Genomic DNA, 18,713 nt, shown 5'->3' on the forward strand with positions numbered 1-18,713 from the left:
AAACTCTGTCAGTCAGTCTGGGTGCTGCTGGTGGTTTTCCAGCCGTGCGTGTTGGCACGTAGCGCGTTATCACGGATTATCACCTCCTGATAAACCTGGACGGAGAGCTGAATGTGAGTCTGCAGAACGCCCAGTTCATTCACACTCAGACGCACTGATCACTGCATGGATTTATGTCTGTTACCGTGGCAACGGGAAGTCAAAGAGGGAGGGGGTTGTTGTCCAGGGTTTTGAAGTCGAGTTTGTTTCTTAATCTGAAAAATGTGACGTAATAACCGAGGAGCTTAATCTGAGAGTTAATCTGACCGTATGTTGGACATTTATGGGATTAAAAATATTTATTTACTGCTCACAGTTCAAACAGCTCTGCTGTTTGCGCTGCGTCACTGTCAGAAATAAAGCTTCAGAGATGTTCATCCTGATGTTATTTAGTAAAAGAAGACCTGTGACTGAGTGTGTGAGACTCATTTATTTTATCACACTTTGATTTGTGTGGTCTGTTGATTCATGTCTGATGAAAGAGGGGCAGATTATGTAAGATTATTCTTCTTTATGCTCCTTTTCATTCAGGATTAAAGATTTAATTATAATTTATATAGAAATTAAAAGAGAAAAATGCTCACTTCCTTAGTGGATATGAAGACATATCAAGATCACACTCAAAAATAAAGAAATAAAGAGGATCAGTTCCTTTTTCCAGAAAAAATCAACACTTTTGAGATTGCAAAGTCAGCAAGAACCAAACGGAAATCAGTGGTTAGATAACCCAGTTTACAGATTTGTCTCCTTCAGTCCATATTCTGTAATCCCAGCTGACTCTGGGCTGAAATCGCAGGTATTTTCTCATTTATCAGCCCCGGTAAAAAGTATTATTTAGGCTCTCAACTGCAGGATTTGCGCAGGAAAAACAGCTTCATATGGGACGATTGTCCTCCAAGCAATGTTTGATTTCCAGTTTTATAATCTCAGAAATTCTGAGATTTGATTCACGTATCACTACAACTTTTTAAACTCGAAAAACTAGATTCTTATTCTGTCAAATTTATGACTTTTTAAACTAAAAAAAATAAATTTTAGAGGGAAATTGCTTTGAATTTTCAGGAGTTTACATGGAAGTGTGAAGGAAAAATTTATAAAAAAAATATTTTGGATTTTATGGTCAAGTTTCACTGAAACATGTGGGGAATATATGAGGAAATTTTGGGTTCTTTGCATGGAAATTTTTAAAATATGTTTAAGAATTTTCAGATGCATTCCCATCAAAGGCAGGAGGTTAAAGTGTTGCAGTAACTTTAGTGTATTTGTTCACCTTACCACATTAGACCTGTGTTTCTGTGTTGTTCCCTCCAGTAAAGACCACTTTAGACCAATCAGGGAGGAGAGTGTGCAGGCAGGTAAAGGTGTTGGTCTGTCAGAGGCAGGCACACAATAAAAAATATCCACACCAATTGAGAAACATTATTTTATGGGCTTAAAGTCACATTACCTAGTTTTATTCTTGTTAATCTGATAAATGAGCGTGGGGCCGTTTAAATCTGACCTGGTTTAGGATTTGTGAGCGTCTCTAAAGAAAGGAGTGGTTCTGGGTTTCCAGGTCACCCACATGAGTCTCTGGTTCTGTTTATTGCCTGTTGTACTGAGGACGATATGTTTGTCATCTCTCTGGTATGAGAACAGATCGTTGAGGAGAAAATGTCCTGAGCTGTTTACAAGCTATCAAACGTCTCGTGTACCCATGTGAGGAACCCATCGGTTACAGTTTCACTCCTCCGTGACCTCCCTGTGTCGAGTTCAGAATTGGAGGTAAAGAGACGTGAAATAAAAATAAAACTGTAGCCTCACAGAGCAGGAGGACAGAGAGAGACTCAAAGACGCCTTGTTCTCTGCAGATAAAAACACAGAGGAGGCTCTGTGTCCCTGAAATGTTTCTCTTCTAAAGCTCGAACAGACACAACAGGACGTTTCTACGCACTGCACCTTTAAAGAGCGGGGCGATGTTCCACACGTTGATGCTGCCGGCCTTCATGAACTGTCCCAGGGCGATCTCCAGGAAGAAGATGGGGATCCCCCCGACGAAGATGAACAGCAGGTACGGGATCAGGAAGACGCCTGCAGGAGGAGACGAGGGTCAGGGTTGATTAAAATCAGAGTCGATGAGCACAATAGGAGAGATTCATGAGATTTATGGAAGGTTTAAGAAAACAGGAGCATGAATAAATACTCAGCAGAGACGGGGAGATGGTGCTTCATTCATAATAGAAAATAACTCTACACCTTTAGATTTAAATGCACTGTAGATAAATTATTCTGCAATAAAACAAACAATTTAAAGAGTAAAATATGTGACCTTTAAGTAAGCTGTTATGTTCTTAAAATGTGCAAAATAAAGTAGATCTGAGGGAAATAAATATGACAATGCAGGTGAAAAGCAGAAGTTATGATTCAACATGTTAAACTGCAAAGTCATAACAAGAGCATCATTGATATCCCCTCATCAGCATTGTGCTGTGGGGATGCTTCTCAGCAGCATCGTGCTATGGGGATGCTTCTCAGCAGCATCGTGCTGTGGGGATGCTTCTCAGCAGCATCATGTTGTGGGGATACTTCTCAGCAGCATCGTGCTGTGGGGATGTTTCTTGGCAGCATCATGTTGTGGGGATACTTCTCAGCAGCATCATGCTGTGGGGATGTTTCTTGGCAGCATCGTGCTGTGGGGATGCTTCTCAGGAGCATCATGCTGTGGGGATACTTCTCAGCAGCATCGTGCTGTGGGGATACTTCTCAGCAGCATCGTGCTGTGGGGATACTTCTCAGCAGCATCGTGCTGTGGGGATGCTTCTCAGCATTAAATACTGGAAGATCCTGGATGTAAATATCCTGGATGACAATATTATTCAGTCTAACAAAGAACCGCAGCTTTGGAGAAGATTTATTTTCCAGTGAGACAGAGCTGAAGCATACAGAGAAAGCTACACAGAAATGGTTTAAAGACAACAAGGGGAATGTTCTGGAGTGGCCAAATCAAAGCCAAGACCTCAGCAGAGCTTGAACAACTTCTCAAAGACAAATGAAGTAAATTAACAGAGTCAAGATGTTTGAGACGGACTGAGACCTCGTTTGAGCTGTGACTGCAGCCAAAGGAGACTCTACTAAATACTGACTGGAAGGAGTGGATATTCATGCAGCCACTTATTTTATATTACAGATTTTTATCTATTTGAAATTTTTTTTGGTTAAAAAAAGCCAAATTATATTGACCAGGACTGATTTGTAAAATCAATGTAATACTTTCTATAGGCACTGCATGCAGGAGTGCATGTACAGAATCACTCACTGACATCTATGATCCCAGATACACCTGACATCTAAGATAGGAGATGCTCTGTCACACTTTTACTTTGAAATTTCTACCGTCTTGAGCTCAGGATATCTACTTCCTGCTTGAATAAAAACCTGCTTTCACGTGACGGCTCCAGTATTTCTGATAATCTGAAGCTTTAATAAAGAGCGGTCTGCTCCTTTAATTCTGCTGGTCTTTAATAAGTCAGAGCGACTCAGGAGGTAATTTTGGTCTCATGTTTATTTCAGCGACATCACGAGGAGAGATTTATGTAACCGCTGAGGAAGGACGTGAGTCTTCATCGCTCCATCATCACCATCTTTTCCTCCGTCCACTGAGCAGAAGAAAAGTCTCATTTCATCTTCATGTCATGCATTTTTAATTTTACATTTTTAATCCAGTCTTTGTCTGAGCACGCAGAAGGACGAGGAAGGAGAGAGGACGGATTTACTCTGTTCTTCTCTGGTGGAGATGTTTGGAGGACAAATGAGTCAATTTTAGAGTTTAAAGAATTAAAATCTTACAGTATTACAATGCTCCTTAAAGCAATGCTTTCCTAATCTGCTGAGCTCTCAATCAAAACTAAAGAGTACGCCTGACTGTCAACCATGGGAGTGACTCTGCTGCTCCACCAGAGACTCCAGGGGTGCTGGTAGCCTGGTGGTTCAGCAGATCAGGTTCAAATCCAGGCTTTGGCTCCTATTCTGGCATTAAAGTCCTAAAATAAATCTTAGAAAACTCCAGCTGGACTACATCAAGACAGGAAAGGGGGCACTGAGACAACAGACGTGCAGCTTATGGAAGAGAAAAATTCATTACAAGTAGGCAGGACGACAGATGAATGAGATACAGCAACAGAGCGGCAGCTTCCTATTCATGCTAGCTTAGACAGCAGTCTTTGACATAGCTGGCATTTTCATAGCGAGGGTAGTCAGGTGTCATGGGAGACGTCCTGTTAGAGCGATAAAAATGAGGGATTTCTCTGACTTTAAAAGGCTGCTGTGAACCAAACAGAGCTGCATAAAGGAGAGGAAACTGCACGTTTCTGCAACTCATCTTAAGACCAAATCTCCAGAGTATGACGGAGGATGAGGCTGAGCATGTTTCATGTTTCATCTACTGTTTCTGTTGCACTGTCCCTTTAATGAATGACTCCTAAAATACTCTCTCTCCCTCTCCAAGGAGGGGCGAGAGACATGAATGAACAATTTGTGCTGCTCTCTCTCTCTCTGTTGTCGGTATTTTAATTGGTGCGATGGACATCTAAACACTAACACGCACAAATACACACAAACAACACAAAGAGTCACACGGCAGGGGGTAACTGGGTCACAGAGCCAACAGGAACTGGAATGAATGGAATCAAACTAGAATGATACTGGGAGATAGAGAGGGAGGAGGGGGCAGAGATGTGAGCCAGGAGTTACATAACGGAGGCTGAACGACACACTGAGCTATTATACAAGCAGAGAGACGCTCTGATACAATAAGAGACGATTAGCTTTAAGGATGAAAAGACGGCGAGATTCCTCGTTTTAACACCGTTAATGAGATTAGCATGCTCCAATAAAAACTCCTCTGTTACTGCAAATAATACTGAGATTATTATGCAATAAATGATTGATCTATATAAAATAGTTAACCTGAACATGCTGCACAAGGCTTTTATTCCTTTGCTCTTATTGCATCTTTGTAGAAGACATGAGCAGCTAAGCTAGCACTTTTAACAGCATGAAATCCAAATTATAATGTCTGGAACATAATATATCCTGATGCATTCACAGGTGTCATAATTACCTCATATTTGAGTAAAAACATGACTGAGGCAAGGACAGATAATATCTGTGCACTACACAAGCAATATTAGCTCTCTGGCCATAAATGATTACTTTTAACTCAATTTAATGCCATTTTAACAGAAAAGAAACCTATTTTATAGATTTGATATCTACTTTGCAAAAAATATGCTATGAGACATGTTAGGGCTTATTTAAGGGGCTTCAACCTCATTAGAATCCTTGCCAGAGGAATTTATTCTACTATTAAACTGTTTTTTCATTATTTTATGACATTTGGTGTCTAATTTGCATTATAAATACCAGTCTGATTATTGAAATCTTTTTTGATGAGAAGAATGTGTTTTCAGAATGTCAGCAAGGTGCCCAGAGTGCATTAAATTTTACTAAATTAGATCCTAATGGTACAAAAAAGACCAGGGACGGACTCACATTTAGAGGTTTAAGCCCCTCAAAAAGCCCAGCCATAATTGGAATGATTTTTAAATTATACCTCACATTGAATGCACACCTTGCTTTTGCACAAGGCCCCTTGGTGCACAAGGCCCTATGGTGCATGAGACCCTTTGGTGCATGAGACCCTTTGGTGCATGAAACCCAATTGTGCATGGGACCCTATGGTGCATGAGACCCTTTGGTGCATGAGACCATTTGGTGCATGAGACCATTTGGTGCATGAGACCCTTTGGTGCATGAAACCCAATTGTGCATGGGACCCTATGGTGCATGAGACCCTTTGGTGCATGAGACCCTTTGGTGCATGAGACCCTTTGGTGCATGAGACCCTTTGGTGCATGAGACCCTATGGGGCATGGGACCCTATGGAGCATGAGACCCTTTGGTGCATGAGGCCCTTTGATGCATGAGACCCTTTGGTGCACGAGGCCCCTTGGTGCACGAGGCAGTTTTGTGCACGAGGTCTCTTGGTGCATGAGACCCTTTGGTGCATGAGGCCCCTTGGTGCACGAGGCAGTTTTGTGCACGAGGTCTCTTGGTGCATGTGGCCCTTTGGTACACAATGCCCTTAGGTGCATGAGGCTCCTCGGTGCATGAGACCCCTTGGTGCACAAGATTCCTTTATGCACGAGGATCCAGGAGATCTTCTATAATGTTTAAACTGCCAAAGTTCCTAGTTGAAATTTTGAGGTTTATACTGAAAGAAAATAAAACATTTTTGTTATTCTATTTATTTATTTATCGTTACTTTAGCAGGATGGACCTACTGGGACTATTTTCCAGAAGTGCCCTGCAAAGGCAGTTTTACAACTAGGCAAAGGCAGGCAGTTGTTTGGGCTCCCAGGCACCAAGGGTCCTCAAGACAAAGAAAAAGGTGCACTTCAAATGTAAGGTAAACATCAAAACTATTTATTAAGATGAGTATTAACAATGTAAAAGACATGTCCAGCATGCATCAAATAAAGAAGGACCCCTGGACCCCATAGTAGTTCAAGCCCTCCATTATGTCATCATGTCAAGCACATTATGCTATAGCAAAGTGGTTCTCAACCTGGGGGTCTAGGCATCCCTAAAGGGACCCTGTCTGCTATGACGTTGTCAAAAGGAAAAAAGTTTGGGAACCAGTGCAACAGCAGATCAATAATTTAGTTTATTACTGTGTGGTAAAAATGGCCCAGAATAAAAATTAACATGATTTGTAGCAGAAGAACTGACCTGAAGAACTGTACAGATACATTCAGCCATGTTGTTATTAAAAAAGGATGATGATGATGATGAGCAGGTTCTGCTTGCTCACGTTTAGTCATGTGACTTAGGATAAAATCGTCCTGCAGCCTTGCAGTGATCAGAAACAGAACATCATGTTCAAGAATCTTCATATGAAGCTCATTCTGAGAGATAGATAGTCAGAGATATTCTGATTGAGTCTGAATGAGCAGAGAGTCCCTAAGAGTTTTCATTCAATAATTTAAACATTTCAGCCAATCAGAGTGCAGCATTCTCTGTGTTATATGTGGTCATAAAGGAGGCTGCAGACTACATAAACACTGGGCAGGAGTACTGATGATGTATGAGTAGGCAGACATGTGACCTCCAGCTGAATGAAGGTCGACGACATCACTCATGACGTTCGCACGAAGCTACGCAGGTAGCTGCTAGTCTGATATGGTCTCTACTGTTAGCCTAGCATAGGGTAGCATGACAACATCAGAGCTAGTAGGATACACAACAAAGAGAGAGAGAGAGAGAGAGATGGGGGAGGGTCGACCATGACAGCAGCTTAATATCACACACACACACACACACACACGCAAACACACACACAGCTAAGTGGAGTAATGCTGTTAGCTGGTCAGTAACTCAGTGATGATGAGATTATGGAGAACGACAGCCTCATCACTGTCAGCAGCATACACCTGCTAACAGCAGCACAGCCTGCATCCTCTCCTCTCCTCTCCTCCTTTCCTCTCCTCTCCTCTCCTCTTCCTCCTGTCCCGTCCTGTCCTCTCCTCTCCTCTCCTCTCCTCCCCTCTCCTACTCTCTCCTCTCTCCTCTTCTCTCCTCCCCTCTCCTACTCTCTCCCTCTCTCCTCTCTTCTCCTCTCCTCTCTCCCTCTCTCCTCTTTCCTCTCCTCTCCTCCTCTCCTCTCCTGGTTCACTCAAAAACTTTGTTCTGTCTTCATGCACCAAAACTCCAAACCTCCCAGAGTGTCTGCTTTAGCAGATCTAAACATTATCCTGCATCCTTTAATGGTTTCAGGCTTTTATTCTGGGGATGTGTTTGCATTAAAAAAAAAAAAGATTCTGTAGTTTTACTCTCATGAATACAGTGGTGGAGCGTTTCCTGGAGTTTTACTGCTAAAGCATCAGTGGCCGTTCGAAGCCACATTTGTATGAAAAAGACGCACTTAAATTTGAAACTATTAACTTCTAAAGAGCTCTGCATTCTTACTAGGACGTTTTCATAACAGCTGCAGCATGCACAGATCCACAACACACCTAAAAAAGCCTCCATGATAGTGCAGCTGCATCACGAAGCAACACGTACGCATCCACAGCTGCAGAAGCTGCAGCATGCAAGAAAAATGTCCCCAAATGTCCACATTTCTCCTGCAGGATTTGGCATCTCTGTGCTTAGGTAAACAAACATCCAACATGTGCACACAGTGATGTAAATATTATCTTCCATGCTTTTTATCAGAGCATACTGTTTATCCTGTTTCCATGAGTTCTGCCTTCAGTTGTGGCGTAAACCATGCATGCAGAGGTGTAGTGCCTGCAGAAGTCAGTATACTCTTAATCTGAATGTTTTTGTTGGCTGTTCTGGAGACAGTTACTCGGTACAGTGTGTCTGCCTGGTACGGTAATCTTTCTGTCCAGTTAAAGTCTAACCTTGCCCATCTGGTGCAGACCGTCATGAAGAGTTGGGAGGACTGAGAACCTGTAGTCCACGTCTGTTCTGAGGCAGCACAGAGGGTTTTGTCTGATCTCTCATCCTCTACCCTGAGTAGGAACTTTTACCGTCTGGTAGGTGATACAGATTCCTCCAGATGTAAACTGACTGCTTTAAAAACTCAATTGTGCCAAAAATTTGAAAAAAAAGTGGGGAAAAATGGGCAAAAAGCATCAAAAAGTGGCAAAATGGGAAAATAGGTACCATTTAATTGCAAAAGGCAGCTTAAATGGGTGAAAATTGGCAAAAAATAAAACTGACAAAAGGGGCAAAAAAATGCAAAAAGCTGGATTAAAGTGTCAAAGATTGGTGAGAATTGACCAAATAATGAGTTAAAAGTCACAAAAACGTTGCAAAAAATAAATTAAATGTGACTAAATTGGGCAGAAAGTGTCATTTAATTGCAAAAGGCAGCTTAAATGGGTGAAAAGTGGCCAACAAAAGTTGACAAAGGGGCAAAAAATTGCAAAAAGCTGGATAAAAGTGGCAAAAGTTGGTGAGAATTGACCAAATAATGAGTTAAAAGTGGCAAAACATTGTAAAAAATGAGTGAAAAGTGACTAAATTGGGCAAAAAGGTGGGAAAATGGGGGGAAGTGTCATTTTATTGCAAAAGGCAGCTTAAATGGGCGAGAAGTGGCAAAAAAGGGGATAACTACAAATAGAAGCAGGATAAAAGAGGCAAAATATACAGACAAAAAAATAAAGGTCGACAATTAAAGCCAGCTGCACAAGAGTGGGCAACAGTCTATTAATTTAGGATGCAATGGATCATTTCTGAGGTCAAAGATCACCTTTTTTAAGGTATTCTGGGAGTAAACTGTTTTATATGAAGACATAGAAGAGCCACAAATCATCACTAAAGAGCCACACGTTGAGTATCACTGTTTTAGAGCAACATATGCTCCCATCCAGACAACGTCTCTGTCAGGGAAGGCCTGGGCTATTTCAGTAAGACCATGCTAAACCACATACCACATCCATCACAACAGCATGGCTTCACAGGAGAAGAGTCCAGGTGCTACGCCCACCTCCGTGCGGTGTCAACTAACGGGTCCAGCACGTGGTTAACTCTGAGCTGAAACTGAGACGTGGACAGAAATAGAGCAGCGGCTGTAGTTAGCACGCTAAGCTGCAGCGCTACACTCAGCTAGCTAAGCTGGCTAATCCGAGGTAAGTCACTGGGCTAAGTACCACCAGGCTGACAGGGCTAATGACAGAGCAGGAGCCTCATCTTCACTGTCATAACTATCAGCATCATCATCATCATCCCCACCATCTTCCACAGCCACAACATAAACATCATCATCATCATCATCATCATCAGGCTTGTTTTGCATTATTTGTCTAATATTTCATGTTGATGGTGATAAAAATCAGACTTCTCCCTGAGCAATAAGGACATGAGTGCAACTTATTCTGCAGTTCTTTGCCTGATTGTGTCTTTAAGCAGGACACTGAGGTTTTTTTCTTTTTTGCATTTAACATGAATATAAATCACTGGTGCAACCTTTTGTCCTTCTGAGCTCCTCATTCTCATGTCTTTCTGTATTTAAAGATGATTTTGAGTTTTTTTGTCTTTATTAAAGAGGAAGTATGGGGAGTGGGGGGAGGACATGCATCAAACATGTACAGAGATCGAAAATCGACCAGTGCATAGAGCAACAGCGTGGGAAATTAGCACCCGCCACCTGTCAGTGCAGGTATTTTTGAGCCCTGTCTGGTGAGAGTAGTTCTCCACTGCAGCAAGTGTGTCTGCTAAAGGTGTGTTTGAACCCATGTCCTGAATGTCTTAACTCCATGGTAGTTAACCCTTGTGCCCTCCTAAGGCATTTTTGGCCATTTTTCTCAACTTCTGTTTTTTAAAATTTGTGATCATTTTGTCAATTTTACAGCTTGTGGCATGACTTTTAACAGGAACTTTTCTTTCTAGTTCAATTTCTGAAATCCAGCATGTTTTACTCTTAAATGTCATTCAGACTCTCTCAGTGAATTTTCTACCCTCTGGACACCTTCGAGGCCAAAAATGTACAAGTACAAAAAACTGCCATTAAATCAGCATACATCAATATTTTTTTCTTTTTTTCCATAAATCTCTTTAACAACTTCAGACCTGCACAAAACTACCAAACATTCAATAATTTTAAGATTTTAACCCTTTAAATGCCAGTTTGATTATTTGAAATATTTTATTTTTTACTACAAAAAACACAAAAAGTGAATTATTTTCCATAAAATTAATAGTAGAAAGATGGGGCTTTAATGCTGATGAGAGTTTGGATGGGTCAAAGATTAGCAACAAAATTGATTTGATTGCACTTGTATTTTTTATGTAGTGCCAGCTTTAACATTTGGGCACCCTCTGGACACCTTCAAGGCAAAAACTTACATTTTTTTAAAAACTGCTATTAAATCAGCATAAATCAATATTTTTTTCTACTTTTCTTTCATAAATCTCTTTAACAACTTCAGAATTGCTCAATAATTCTCAGAATTTTAACCCTTTTAAACTTACACAAAACTCTCCATAATATAACGGGCAAAAATACAAGAATTTGGTGCATGGTCCTACAATCAGTAAATGGTTGAATCTGGTGGAATACGGTAAAAATGTCAAATTTCATCAGACTTCTTCACACTGAAATGCTGACATTAAAGAATTCCGGCTCCTTCCCCCACCAAAAACATGCTCATTAGGTCAACTGATCACTCTAAATTGCCCGTAGGTGTGAGTGTGAGCGTGCCTGCTTGTCTGTCTCTGTTCGTCAGCGCTAATTGACTGGCCACCAGTCCAGGGTGAACCCCGCCTCTCGCCCAATGACAGCCGGGATAGGCTCCATCCTCCTGCATCCTCCTGATGCTCTTCTAGGAGCTGATGAAGTTCTGCTGGGTGTTCATCTTTCACATCTGGGTATGTCCTGTAGTTCTCTGGCTTTGGTGTCTAAAAAAAGATGCTTCTAAATGTTTCACTCACTCACGATGAATGACCAAAACCCACCCTGCCTTAACACTCTAATGCTGACCAAAATAAACTCTCCTTTCCTGGTAAAGGTTGGATCTATATCTACATAAAGAATTATTTAGAAAGATTTAAATAGATTCTGTTTTTGATGGGACAGTATGAAGAGTAAATCATCAGAGAGAAAGAGTGGACTGACCTGCAGGGAAGGAGCTGCAGGTCAGATTTAGTCCCCCTTTATTGGGACTCCCACTCAGCCTCCAGCCTCTAAATAAAGACCCTCTAAGAGTCTCTAGAAGGTAACTCAGCGTTATTTAAAGCGTGCGGAGCTCTGAATGAACAAAGAGCCTTAATTGGCACTGATGGACTTCAGTTCGTGTCTTGGACCGTTGCTAACATATTTGGCCCGTTCTAATCTGATCTCTGCCAGCTGACCCGGGACCAGCGGGATGCCTCGTCACGCCGCTGGATCAAACCAGCTTTAATTAACATTCAGAGGTTTATTCGACACATTTACACAAATACGCCGCGCGGGCTGACTTTCAGCAGCTTCTGATTGGTGCTAAAGGACGTGTCTGAGTCCGTTTATTGGGTTTATTTGAATATGGAACCATCCAATTTCAGATTTCAGTGATATAATTTAAAAAGTCTCTTTAATGCATGTGTGCTTTGCATAGAAATAGGAGCACTTAGACCGATTTACCCTTCAAGTATTCGGTCCTAGAACGCTACACCTACACCTTTAAACCTTTTCTTTATATTTTTGCAGAGTTAACACCTAAAAACACTGTTTTAAATAAACTTACAGTGAGCATTATTCTTAGATAAGATTACTGTCAGGTAAAAAAACAGTCCTGTAAACATCTAAATAAGAGGCTGGCTAAAACAGACGGAGTTAGAGTCGCCAACAGAAGCAGAGAGTGAATATTCAACGTGTCGTGCAGCTCTCCGTCTGCCAGCGTCCTCTCCAACCTGAGCCAAACTCTCTCTGCCAAATGCTAACTTAGCTTAGCTTAATTTAGCTTCCTGGCATCCTGCAGTAGGCTGAGTGGCCCACATACCTGAATACAAAGGCTAATTAGCTCACCTGTGCTAATGGCTCGGCATCCATCCACCAGCCGGAGGCTTGAACATGAGAAACAGCACGCCTACTCATCTCAGTCACAAATATTTATGAGTGTGGATCATTTATTATGTCAGCATTACACAGAAGATGCTCAGAGGGATCAGATCTGTGTCCTCTTCTTTATTTGAAGTAACAAAAAAAGGCACTCTGCATTTGCATTTACTAAATTATTATCCCCTAACCCAGTGCTCTTTGGTCAACCAAAGAGCCAGGTTGTTGAAAAATACCTTTGCAAGAGCCGCTAAGTGGTTTAAAGTGGCAAAAACGGCTTGAAGAAGAAATAGTGTGGCATAAAAATGAGAGAAAAGTGACTTAAATGGGCAATTAGCAGTAAAAGAGTGGCAAAATAGTGCTAAAAATTGGGAAACAAGTGGTATGTAACGGTAAAAGGTGGCTTAAATGGTCAAAAATGGTGAAAAGAGGCAAAAAGGGTTCAAAAGTGGCAAGAATATGGCAAAAAAAATGAGAGAAAAGTGACTTAAATGGGCAATAAGCAGTCAAGACTGGCAAAATAGCACAAAAAGCGGGAACAAGTGGTATCTAATGGTAAAAGGTGGCTTAAATGGGCAAAAAATGGTGAAAAAGGGCAAAAATTTGGCAAAAAAGTAGGAAAAAAGTGGTATTTAATGGCAAAGGTAACTTAATTGGGTGAAAAATGATGAAAAGTGCATAAAATTGTCAAAAAAGTTGCAAAATGTGGCCATAAAAAAAATGAAAGAAAAGTGACTTAAATGGGCAAAAATCGGTCAAGAGTGGCAAATAGGGCAAAAAAGAGGAAACAAGTGGTAATTTATGTCAAAATGTAGCTAAAATGGGAGAAAAGTGGCAAAAACGCTACAAAACTTTTTGTATTCACTCAAAAATGTTGTTGTGTAAACAGGGCCTAAATCAACCATCAGAGAAGCAGAAAAACACAGAACATGGCAACCATAGACATAATGAATAGGTAGACACCTCATTGACTGTGTTTGCCCGCTGCCGCTATACGTCAACTGTCCGCCATATTACCAGAGGTAAGACCGTTCCATAAACAATGTAAGTCAATGAGGGATGAAGGGTTTATGATCAAAAACACACAAGTTTACATTTAAGTGGTCGTTATGAGTTGTTTGTATATAACGTGGAATACCTCTGGCAAAATGGCGGCGGCGTTGACCTACAGCCCACTGGCCAATGAGACATCTACGTATATAATGTCTATGATGGCAACAACCAAAGATCTGCTTTGCCATTCTGGCACATACAGAAGCAGCACACCTGTAACCTGGCACGTAAACCTTCTATAGACGGTGCTAAGAAAGGGCAGATGTTTTGGAAAAAAACTGGGTGGGGGGTGAGGGTGATTGGATGAATGTTCTGTCTGTCACATCTTTACTGGCCAGTCAGAGCAACAAAACACGTGACGTAGCCACTACCGAGGAGTAAACTCCATAGAGAACTGCATAACGCGAACCATGGCAACTGTAGACGTGTCAGTTGTGGTTTTTGAAAAGAAAAAAACTCACTGCTGTTCTTTGTTCTTCTTTTAACAAAGAAATGTCATCAAGTTCTGATAAAACTGGCGCTTTAGCAGCATCCACGCTAATCTCTTCCGCCATAATTGCACCGGCCTCTTGTTGCCACTTGCTTACGCCACGACTCCGCTGCGCCCGAAAGTACTGCCCCTCGTCGCTGATTGGTCCTGTCAGTTTCTAACCAGGCCCAAACTGTTCAGACAGGAGCTTTGCAAGATGGATTCACCAGTGAGAAACACGGAAACGGGTGAATCCATCTGCTTTGCAAGATTAGCACACCTGCACTTAGACAAGCAATGTATGTGGTGTAGCAGAGGTTTAGTAACTTATGTTGAATTTCAACGTTGGGCTTGGTTTGGGACTAGATTTGTCACCCAGACCTGGCAACCCTGAGCCACAGTTCATCAAACTAACAACCCAGTCAAAGACTGCACCGTGCTGTTGAACAGCAGCCCTAAATAACGATCCACTCTGCATCCAGTTTTTAAAAAGCCATGCATAAAGGAAATTAAATCAACCATGCATTTTGCAGCAGGCTTTGCTTATCCTGCACTTACTGTTAACAGTTTCAAATCTGAGCCCCAGTGTAGCCTCTGTGGTCTACTTACAGTTACTCTATGTAATCAGAGGTTTTCAGGTAAAACTGACCCTACTACTACCTGACAGCAATGCGTGTTTCACTACTGCAGCATGAAGACATCTACCAGAGACATTCAAACCTTTTTGTTCTGGAAATCCTTCAAATATTTTTAGCGTTTCCCGTGTTTAAAAATGCAAAAATTCCCCTTTTATGATGTTATGTAATTCAGAGTTAATATTAAATGAGAACACCTGCTGGACTAGATTTCATCCTCAGCTCCATGTTTGACTCACAGACATGATCTCACTGGCGGTTCCATCGTCTTCCTGCTGCTGTTCTGATAACGTATGTGTAGGAGCGGTTACATAACCCAGGAAAGATCTGGAATAAAAGCAGAGTCAGGACGACCTGAACGACACGGTCAGCCCAGAAAATATTGATCTGTGATGTTTGGATGATGTTCACTTTACCGTCTGACAGATCTGAGAGGAAACAAAAGAAACAACTCATTTAACCAGAATATAAAATACTGAACCGCTCCTACAGCTGCCACTTTAGATGTACTGACTTTACTGATTCTAGAGGGTGAATTTAGCCCCTTTCTCCCCTCTGAAGCAGCTCAAAGACATTTTTAAACTCTTTAAATATCACTAATGACCCCTCAAGGATCCCTGAACTCCATGTAAAGACCCCTGTAACCTAATCTGGACTCCTTTATCCATCACAAACCCTTAAAACACGTCTTTGGAAACACTTTAAGCACAACTCTAGAGCTGTCAGGACTCATGAGAGAATTTTAAAGTCATCCCCTAATGCATGTGAATTCATCATGCAATATGACGCATGCATGGCTTTGTTTAGAAGAAGCATGCTCTCAGACAGAGTATGGGCCTTTTACTGATCCTAGCATGCTTTATGTCTGGAAGTATGAGGCCTTAAGGGTACATGTTCTACTGCTGACTGAGAAATGAATGGTTCTTTACCAGGATATTTAAGATAACCTTGAACCTTTGTAGCACTTGTGAGTTCAGATACGGCCCTCTAAAGTCCTTCAGACCAAAGATCTGGACAAGACAGGCAGAAATGTGCAACTCTAGCTGCTCTAGTTTACTCATACATCACCTAAAGACATGAATTCTTCATATTTTAGCTCATAAAGCATCACGCATCCTGCAGGACAGGCTGAGGTTTCCACAGGGCTCAACAGTGCAAGCATATCACTCACGTTTGCGCCTGAAAATAGGTGTGTGCAAACTGTAAAAAATATTTAGGGGCACATGTGCACATAAAAAAATCAGCCGAAGCAGAGATCCATGGAGGAGAGGAGGAAGAGAGAGCGGGAGGGAGGAGTTTACTGTGCTGAACCAATGTGGTCCATAGAAAAGCGTCACGTGATCCGCTCGTCAGCGGAAGCCCGCAAAGGAGGCAAGCGAGGACAGAAAGAAGGGATAGAAGGTAAGATAGAAGGCAAGTCAGGGCGCATTAACACCAAAGCAGTTTGGTCCGCTTTAAATAAACTCTGGTCCGTTTTCCCAGATAGTCCAGTTTGTTTGGAGTGGTGTGAAAGCTCACACGAACTCTGGTGCAGACCAAACAAGCGGACTCTGGTCTGCTTGAAAACAGGGGGTCTCTGTCCGCTACCAAACAAACCCTGGTGTGGTTCATTTGAGGTGTGACAGCAAAGCGGACCAACTTGTGAACCAAAGACAGGAAGTTGAATAAAGAATAACAATATACAGATTTATATGTGACTTAATACAATCCAATACATGTCGCTACCTTGCTTGGCGTCTGTGGCGTCCATAGCAACACATCATCGTCCGTGCTTATTTACTCATCTAATGTTAAGAACGACATGGACAGCTCACCGTCTCGCTGGCTGCTCATAATGCCCCAGTGCAAGAGCAGAAACCCAAGACAGCGTAATTTTGTGTTTTTCATTGTTTATATGGAAAGAAACACTGACGGAAGGAGCTGGATTTCCCCGTTTCGTCTTCTTTTATGCTGACTTTTCTTCTTGGTCGCCATTTGTTTGTGACGACAGCGCCCCTAATGGGCAGAGGTTGTAGGTGTTCAGACGGTTTGGTCCGTTCAGTTGGCCATGACTGCAGTGTGCAGTGTGAATGCAAACCAAACAAAACCATTCCAGAATGGACCGAGTCCCCCGGACTATCAGATGTGAAAAGGACCTTAATTAACAAAACATGCAAAAATGAAACCTATGAATCACTTCTTCAGAAGACCGACTCCGACTGAAGTTGCCAAATTTAAAGTACCAAAATTAAAAACAATAAAGACAAAATTAAATTGCAATACTTTTTAAAAACTTGATGATTTTACCTTTCTGTACATTTTGTATACAAATTCATTAAATACTTTTGCTTCTAAATTTCTTTATGCGCTCCTAACTTTTTCAACTTAGGAGCACATGTGCTCCTTGGGGGAAAAAGTTAGCATCGAGCCCTGTTCCATATGCAAAAACACAAAAATTCACAGCATGAATATTCTACTTTTAACAAATATCTATTGGCATTAACAGCTTATTAAAAAGTACCTGGCTTTTGGCGATTTGACCGAATGCGACCGACTGAATGCAGACATCATTGTCAGACTCTGGCCACGACGGCTCAGTTCAGACAGCAGCGACTTTCACTCAGGAGGCTTTGTTACTTTTATTTTTACCTCCAAAGAGCCCTAAATGTTCAAAACTGTAGGACACTCTTAGAAAAGTGACTTACAATTATAAAAACTTCAATATAATTTATCATTACATTTTCAATTTAACTCAAATGCTTTATTTAATCAGCTAAAAGTAAATTCAAGCTGCTTTTCCATGCATATAGAAGCATATTTACGTGTTTTTAAAGCATATCTTTGTTAAAAAAAAACTTATTTTTCTGTTTGTTTTTAGTAGTTCCTAATAAAAAGGCTTTACAGAAAAGAAGCCTGATTTTAATTTTTTGCAAAGAAATGAAATTCAAGCTGTTATTCTTAGGGGAACTCTTCTGATTTTCATAATTCCATGGCAGATTTCCTTTAAGGTTGCCCTTGCGTTTTCTTATATGATATCTAAAGTTTGTGTTTTTGGGTGTATTTGAATGAGTAAGGGGGGCCACCTGTTGCCCAACCCTGTCTTAAAATGTCTCATTGTGTCAGGAATCTTTGGTCTGCACTGGGCTGAACACTCCTGGAATTTGGAGAAACAGGAGTGAGAGACGTGCAGGAAAGGAACCACAGCCGGACATGCACTCGGGCCGCCAGTGTACGTGGCGTTGTATTTTATTTACATGTCATGCACAAATCCAAGCCTCATGGGTCGACAAGACTCCAGAAATACTGTTGCAGTCCATCCATACTCTACACCGATTATCCTGTTGGGGTTGCGGGGGCTGGAGCCTATCCCAGCTGTCATTGGACAAGAGACGGGGTTTACCATTCAATCACAGGGCTGTGGGCATGCTTGCACTCACACCTACAGCCGATTTAGAGTCACCAATTAACCTAACCAGCATGTCTGTGGTGGGAGGAAGCTGGAGAGAGAACCCCCGCATGCACGGGGAGGAAACGCAAACTCCACACAGAAAGGCCCTGATTGGCAAGCTAACCAGGAATCGTTTTGCTGGGAGGCAACAGCGCTACCGCTGTGTCACCGTGCAGCCCAATATTGTTCTAAAAAAACATTCTGTCTTTCAGGCCTTGCAGATTTAATTGGCTAAAAAGAAAAAGTTCCTTTTCTGAAGCAAAACCCAGATTTTGCACAATTGTCTGACCAAAAAACTCAGCATTAATCAAAGACATTTTCTAGAAAGTACAACTGTTAAATTGGACAAAAAAATGAATTCTGTTCTTAGTTCTGAGTGTCGCTCTCTAGAGTTGAAGGTAAAGCTCCTGACTGTACATAATGATCTCTGTCTTCTTGCTAAATCTATGATCATCAACTGGTGGCCTGGGGGCCACATCAGGGCCCCCACAGCTTCCCATCCGGCCCTCA

At 41.6% G+C, this 18,713-nt stretch overlaps 1 protein-coding gene across 1 annotated transcript in view; it reads right to left on the reverse strand.

Annotated features, from left to right (window-relative positions):
* The window catches only part of slc6a8 (solute carrier family 6 member 8), an 85,002-nt gene that overhangs the window by 48,831 nt on the left and 17,458 nt on the right, over nucleotides 1–18,713 (reverse strand). Inside the window, exon 3 of the mRNA XM_041799635.1 lies at nucleotides 1,978–2,109. Coding sequence (XP_041655569.1) covers nucleotides 1,978–2,109 — 132 coding nt within the window. The remainder of the gene's footprint in view (nucleotides 1–1,977; nucleotides 2,110–18,713) is intronic.

The sequence above is a fragment of the Cheilinus undulatus genome, linkage group 11 (genome assembly GCF_018320785.1).
Source record: "Cheilinus undulatus linkage group 11, ASM1832078v1, whole genome shotgun sequence".
NCBI lineage: Eukaryota > Metazoa > Chordata > Actinopteri > Labriformes > Labridae > Cheilinus > Cheilinus undulatus.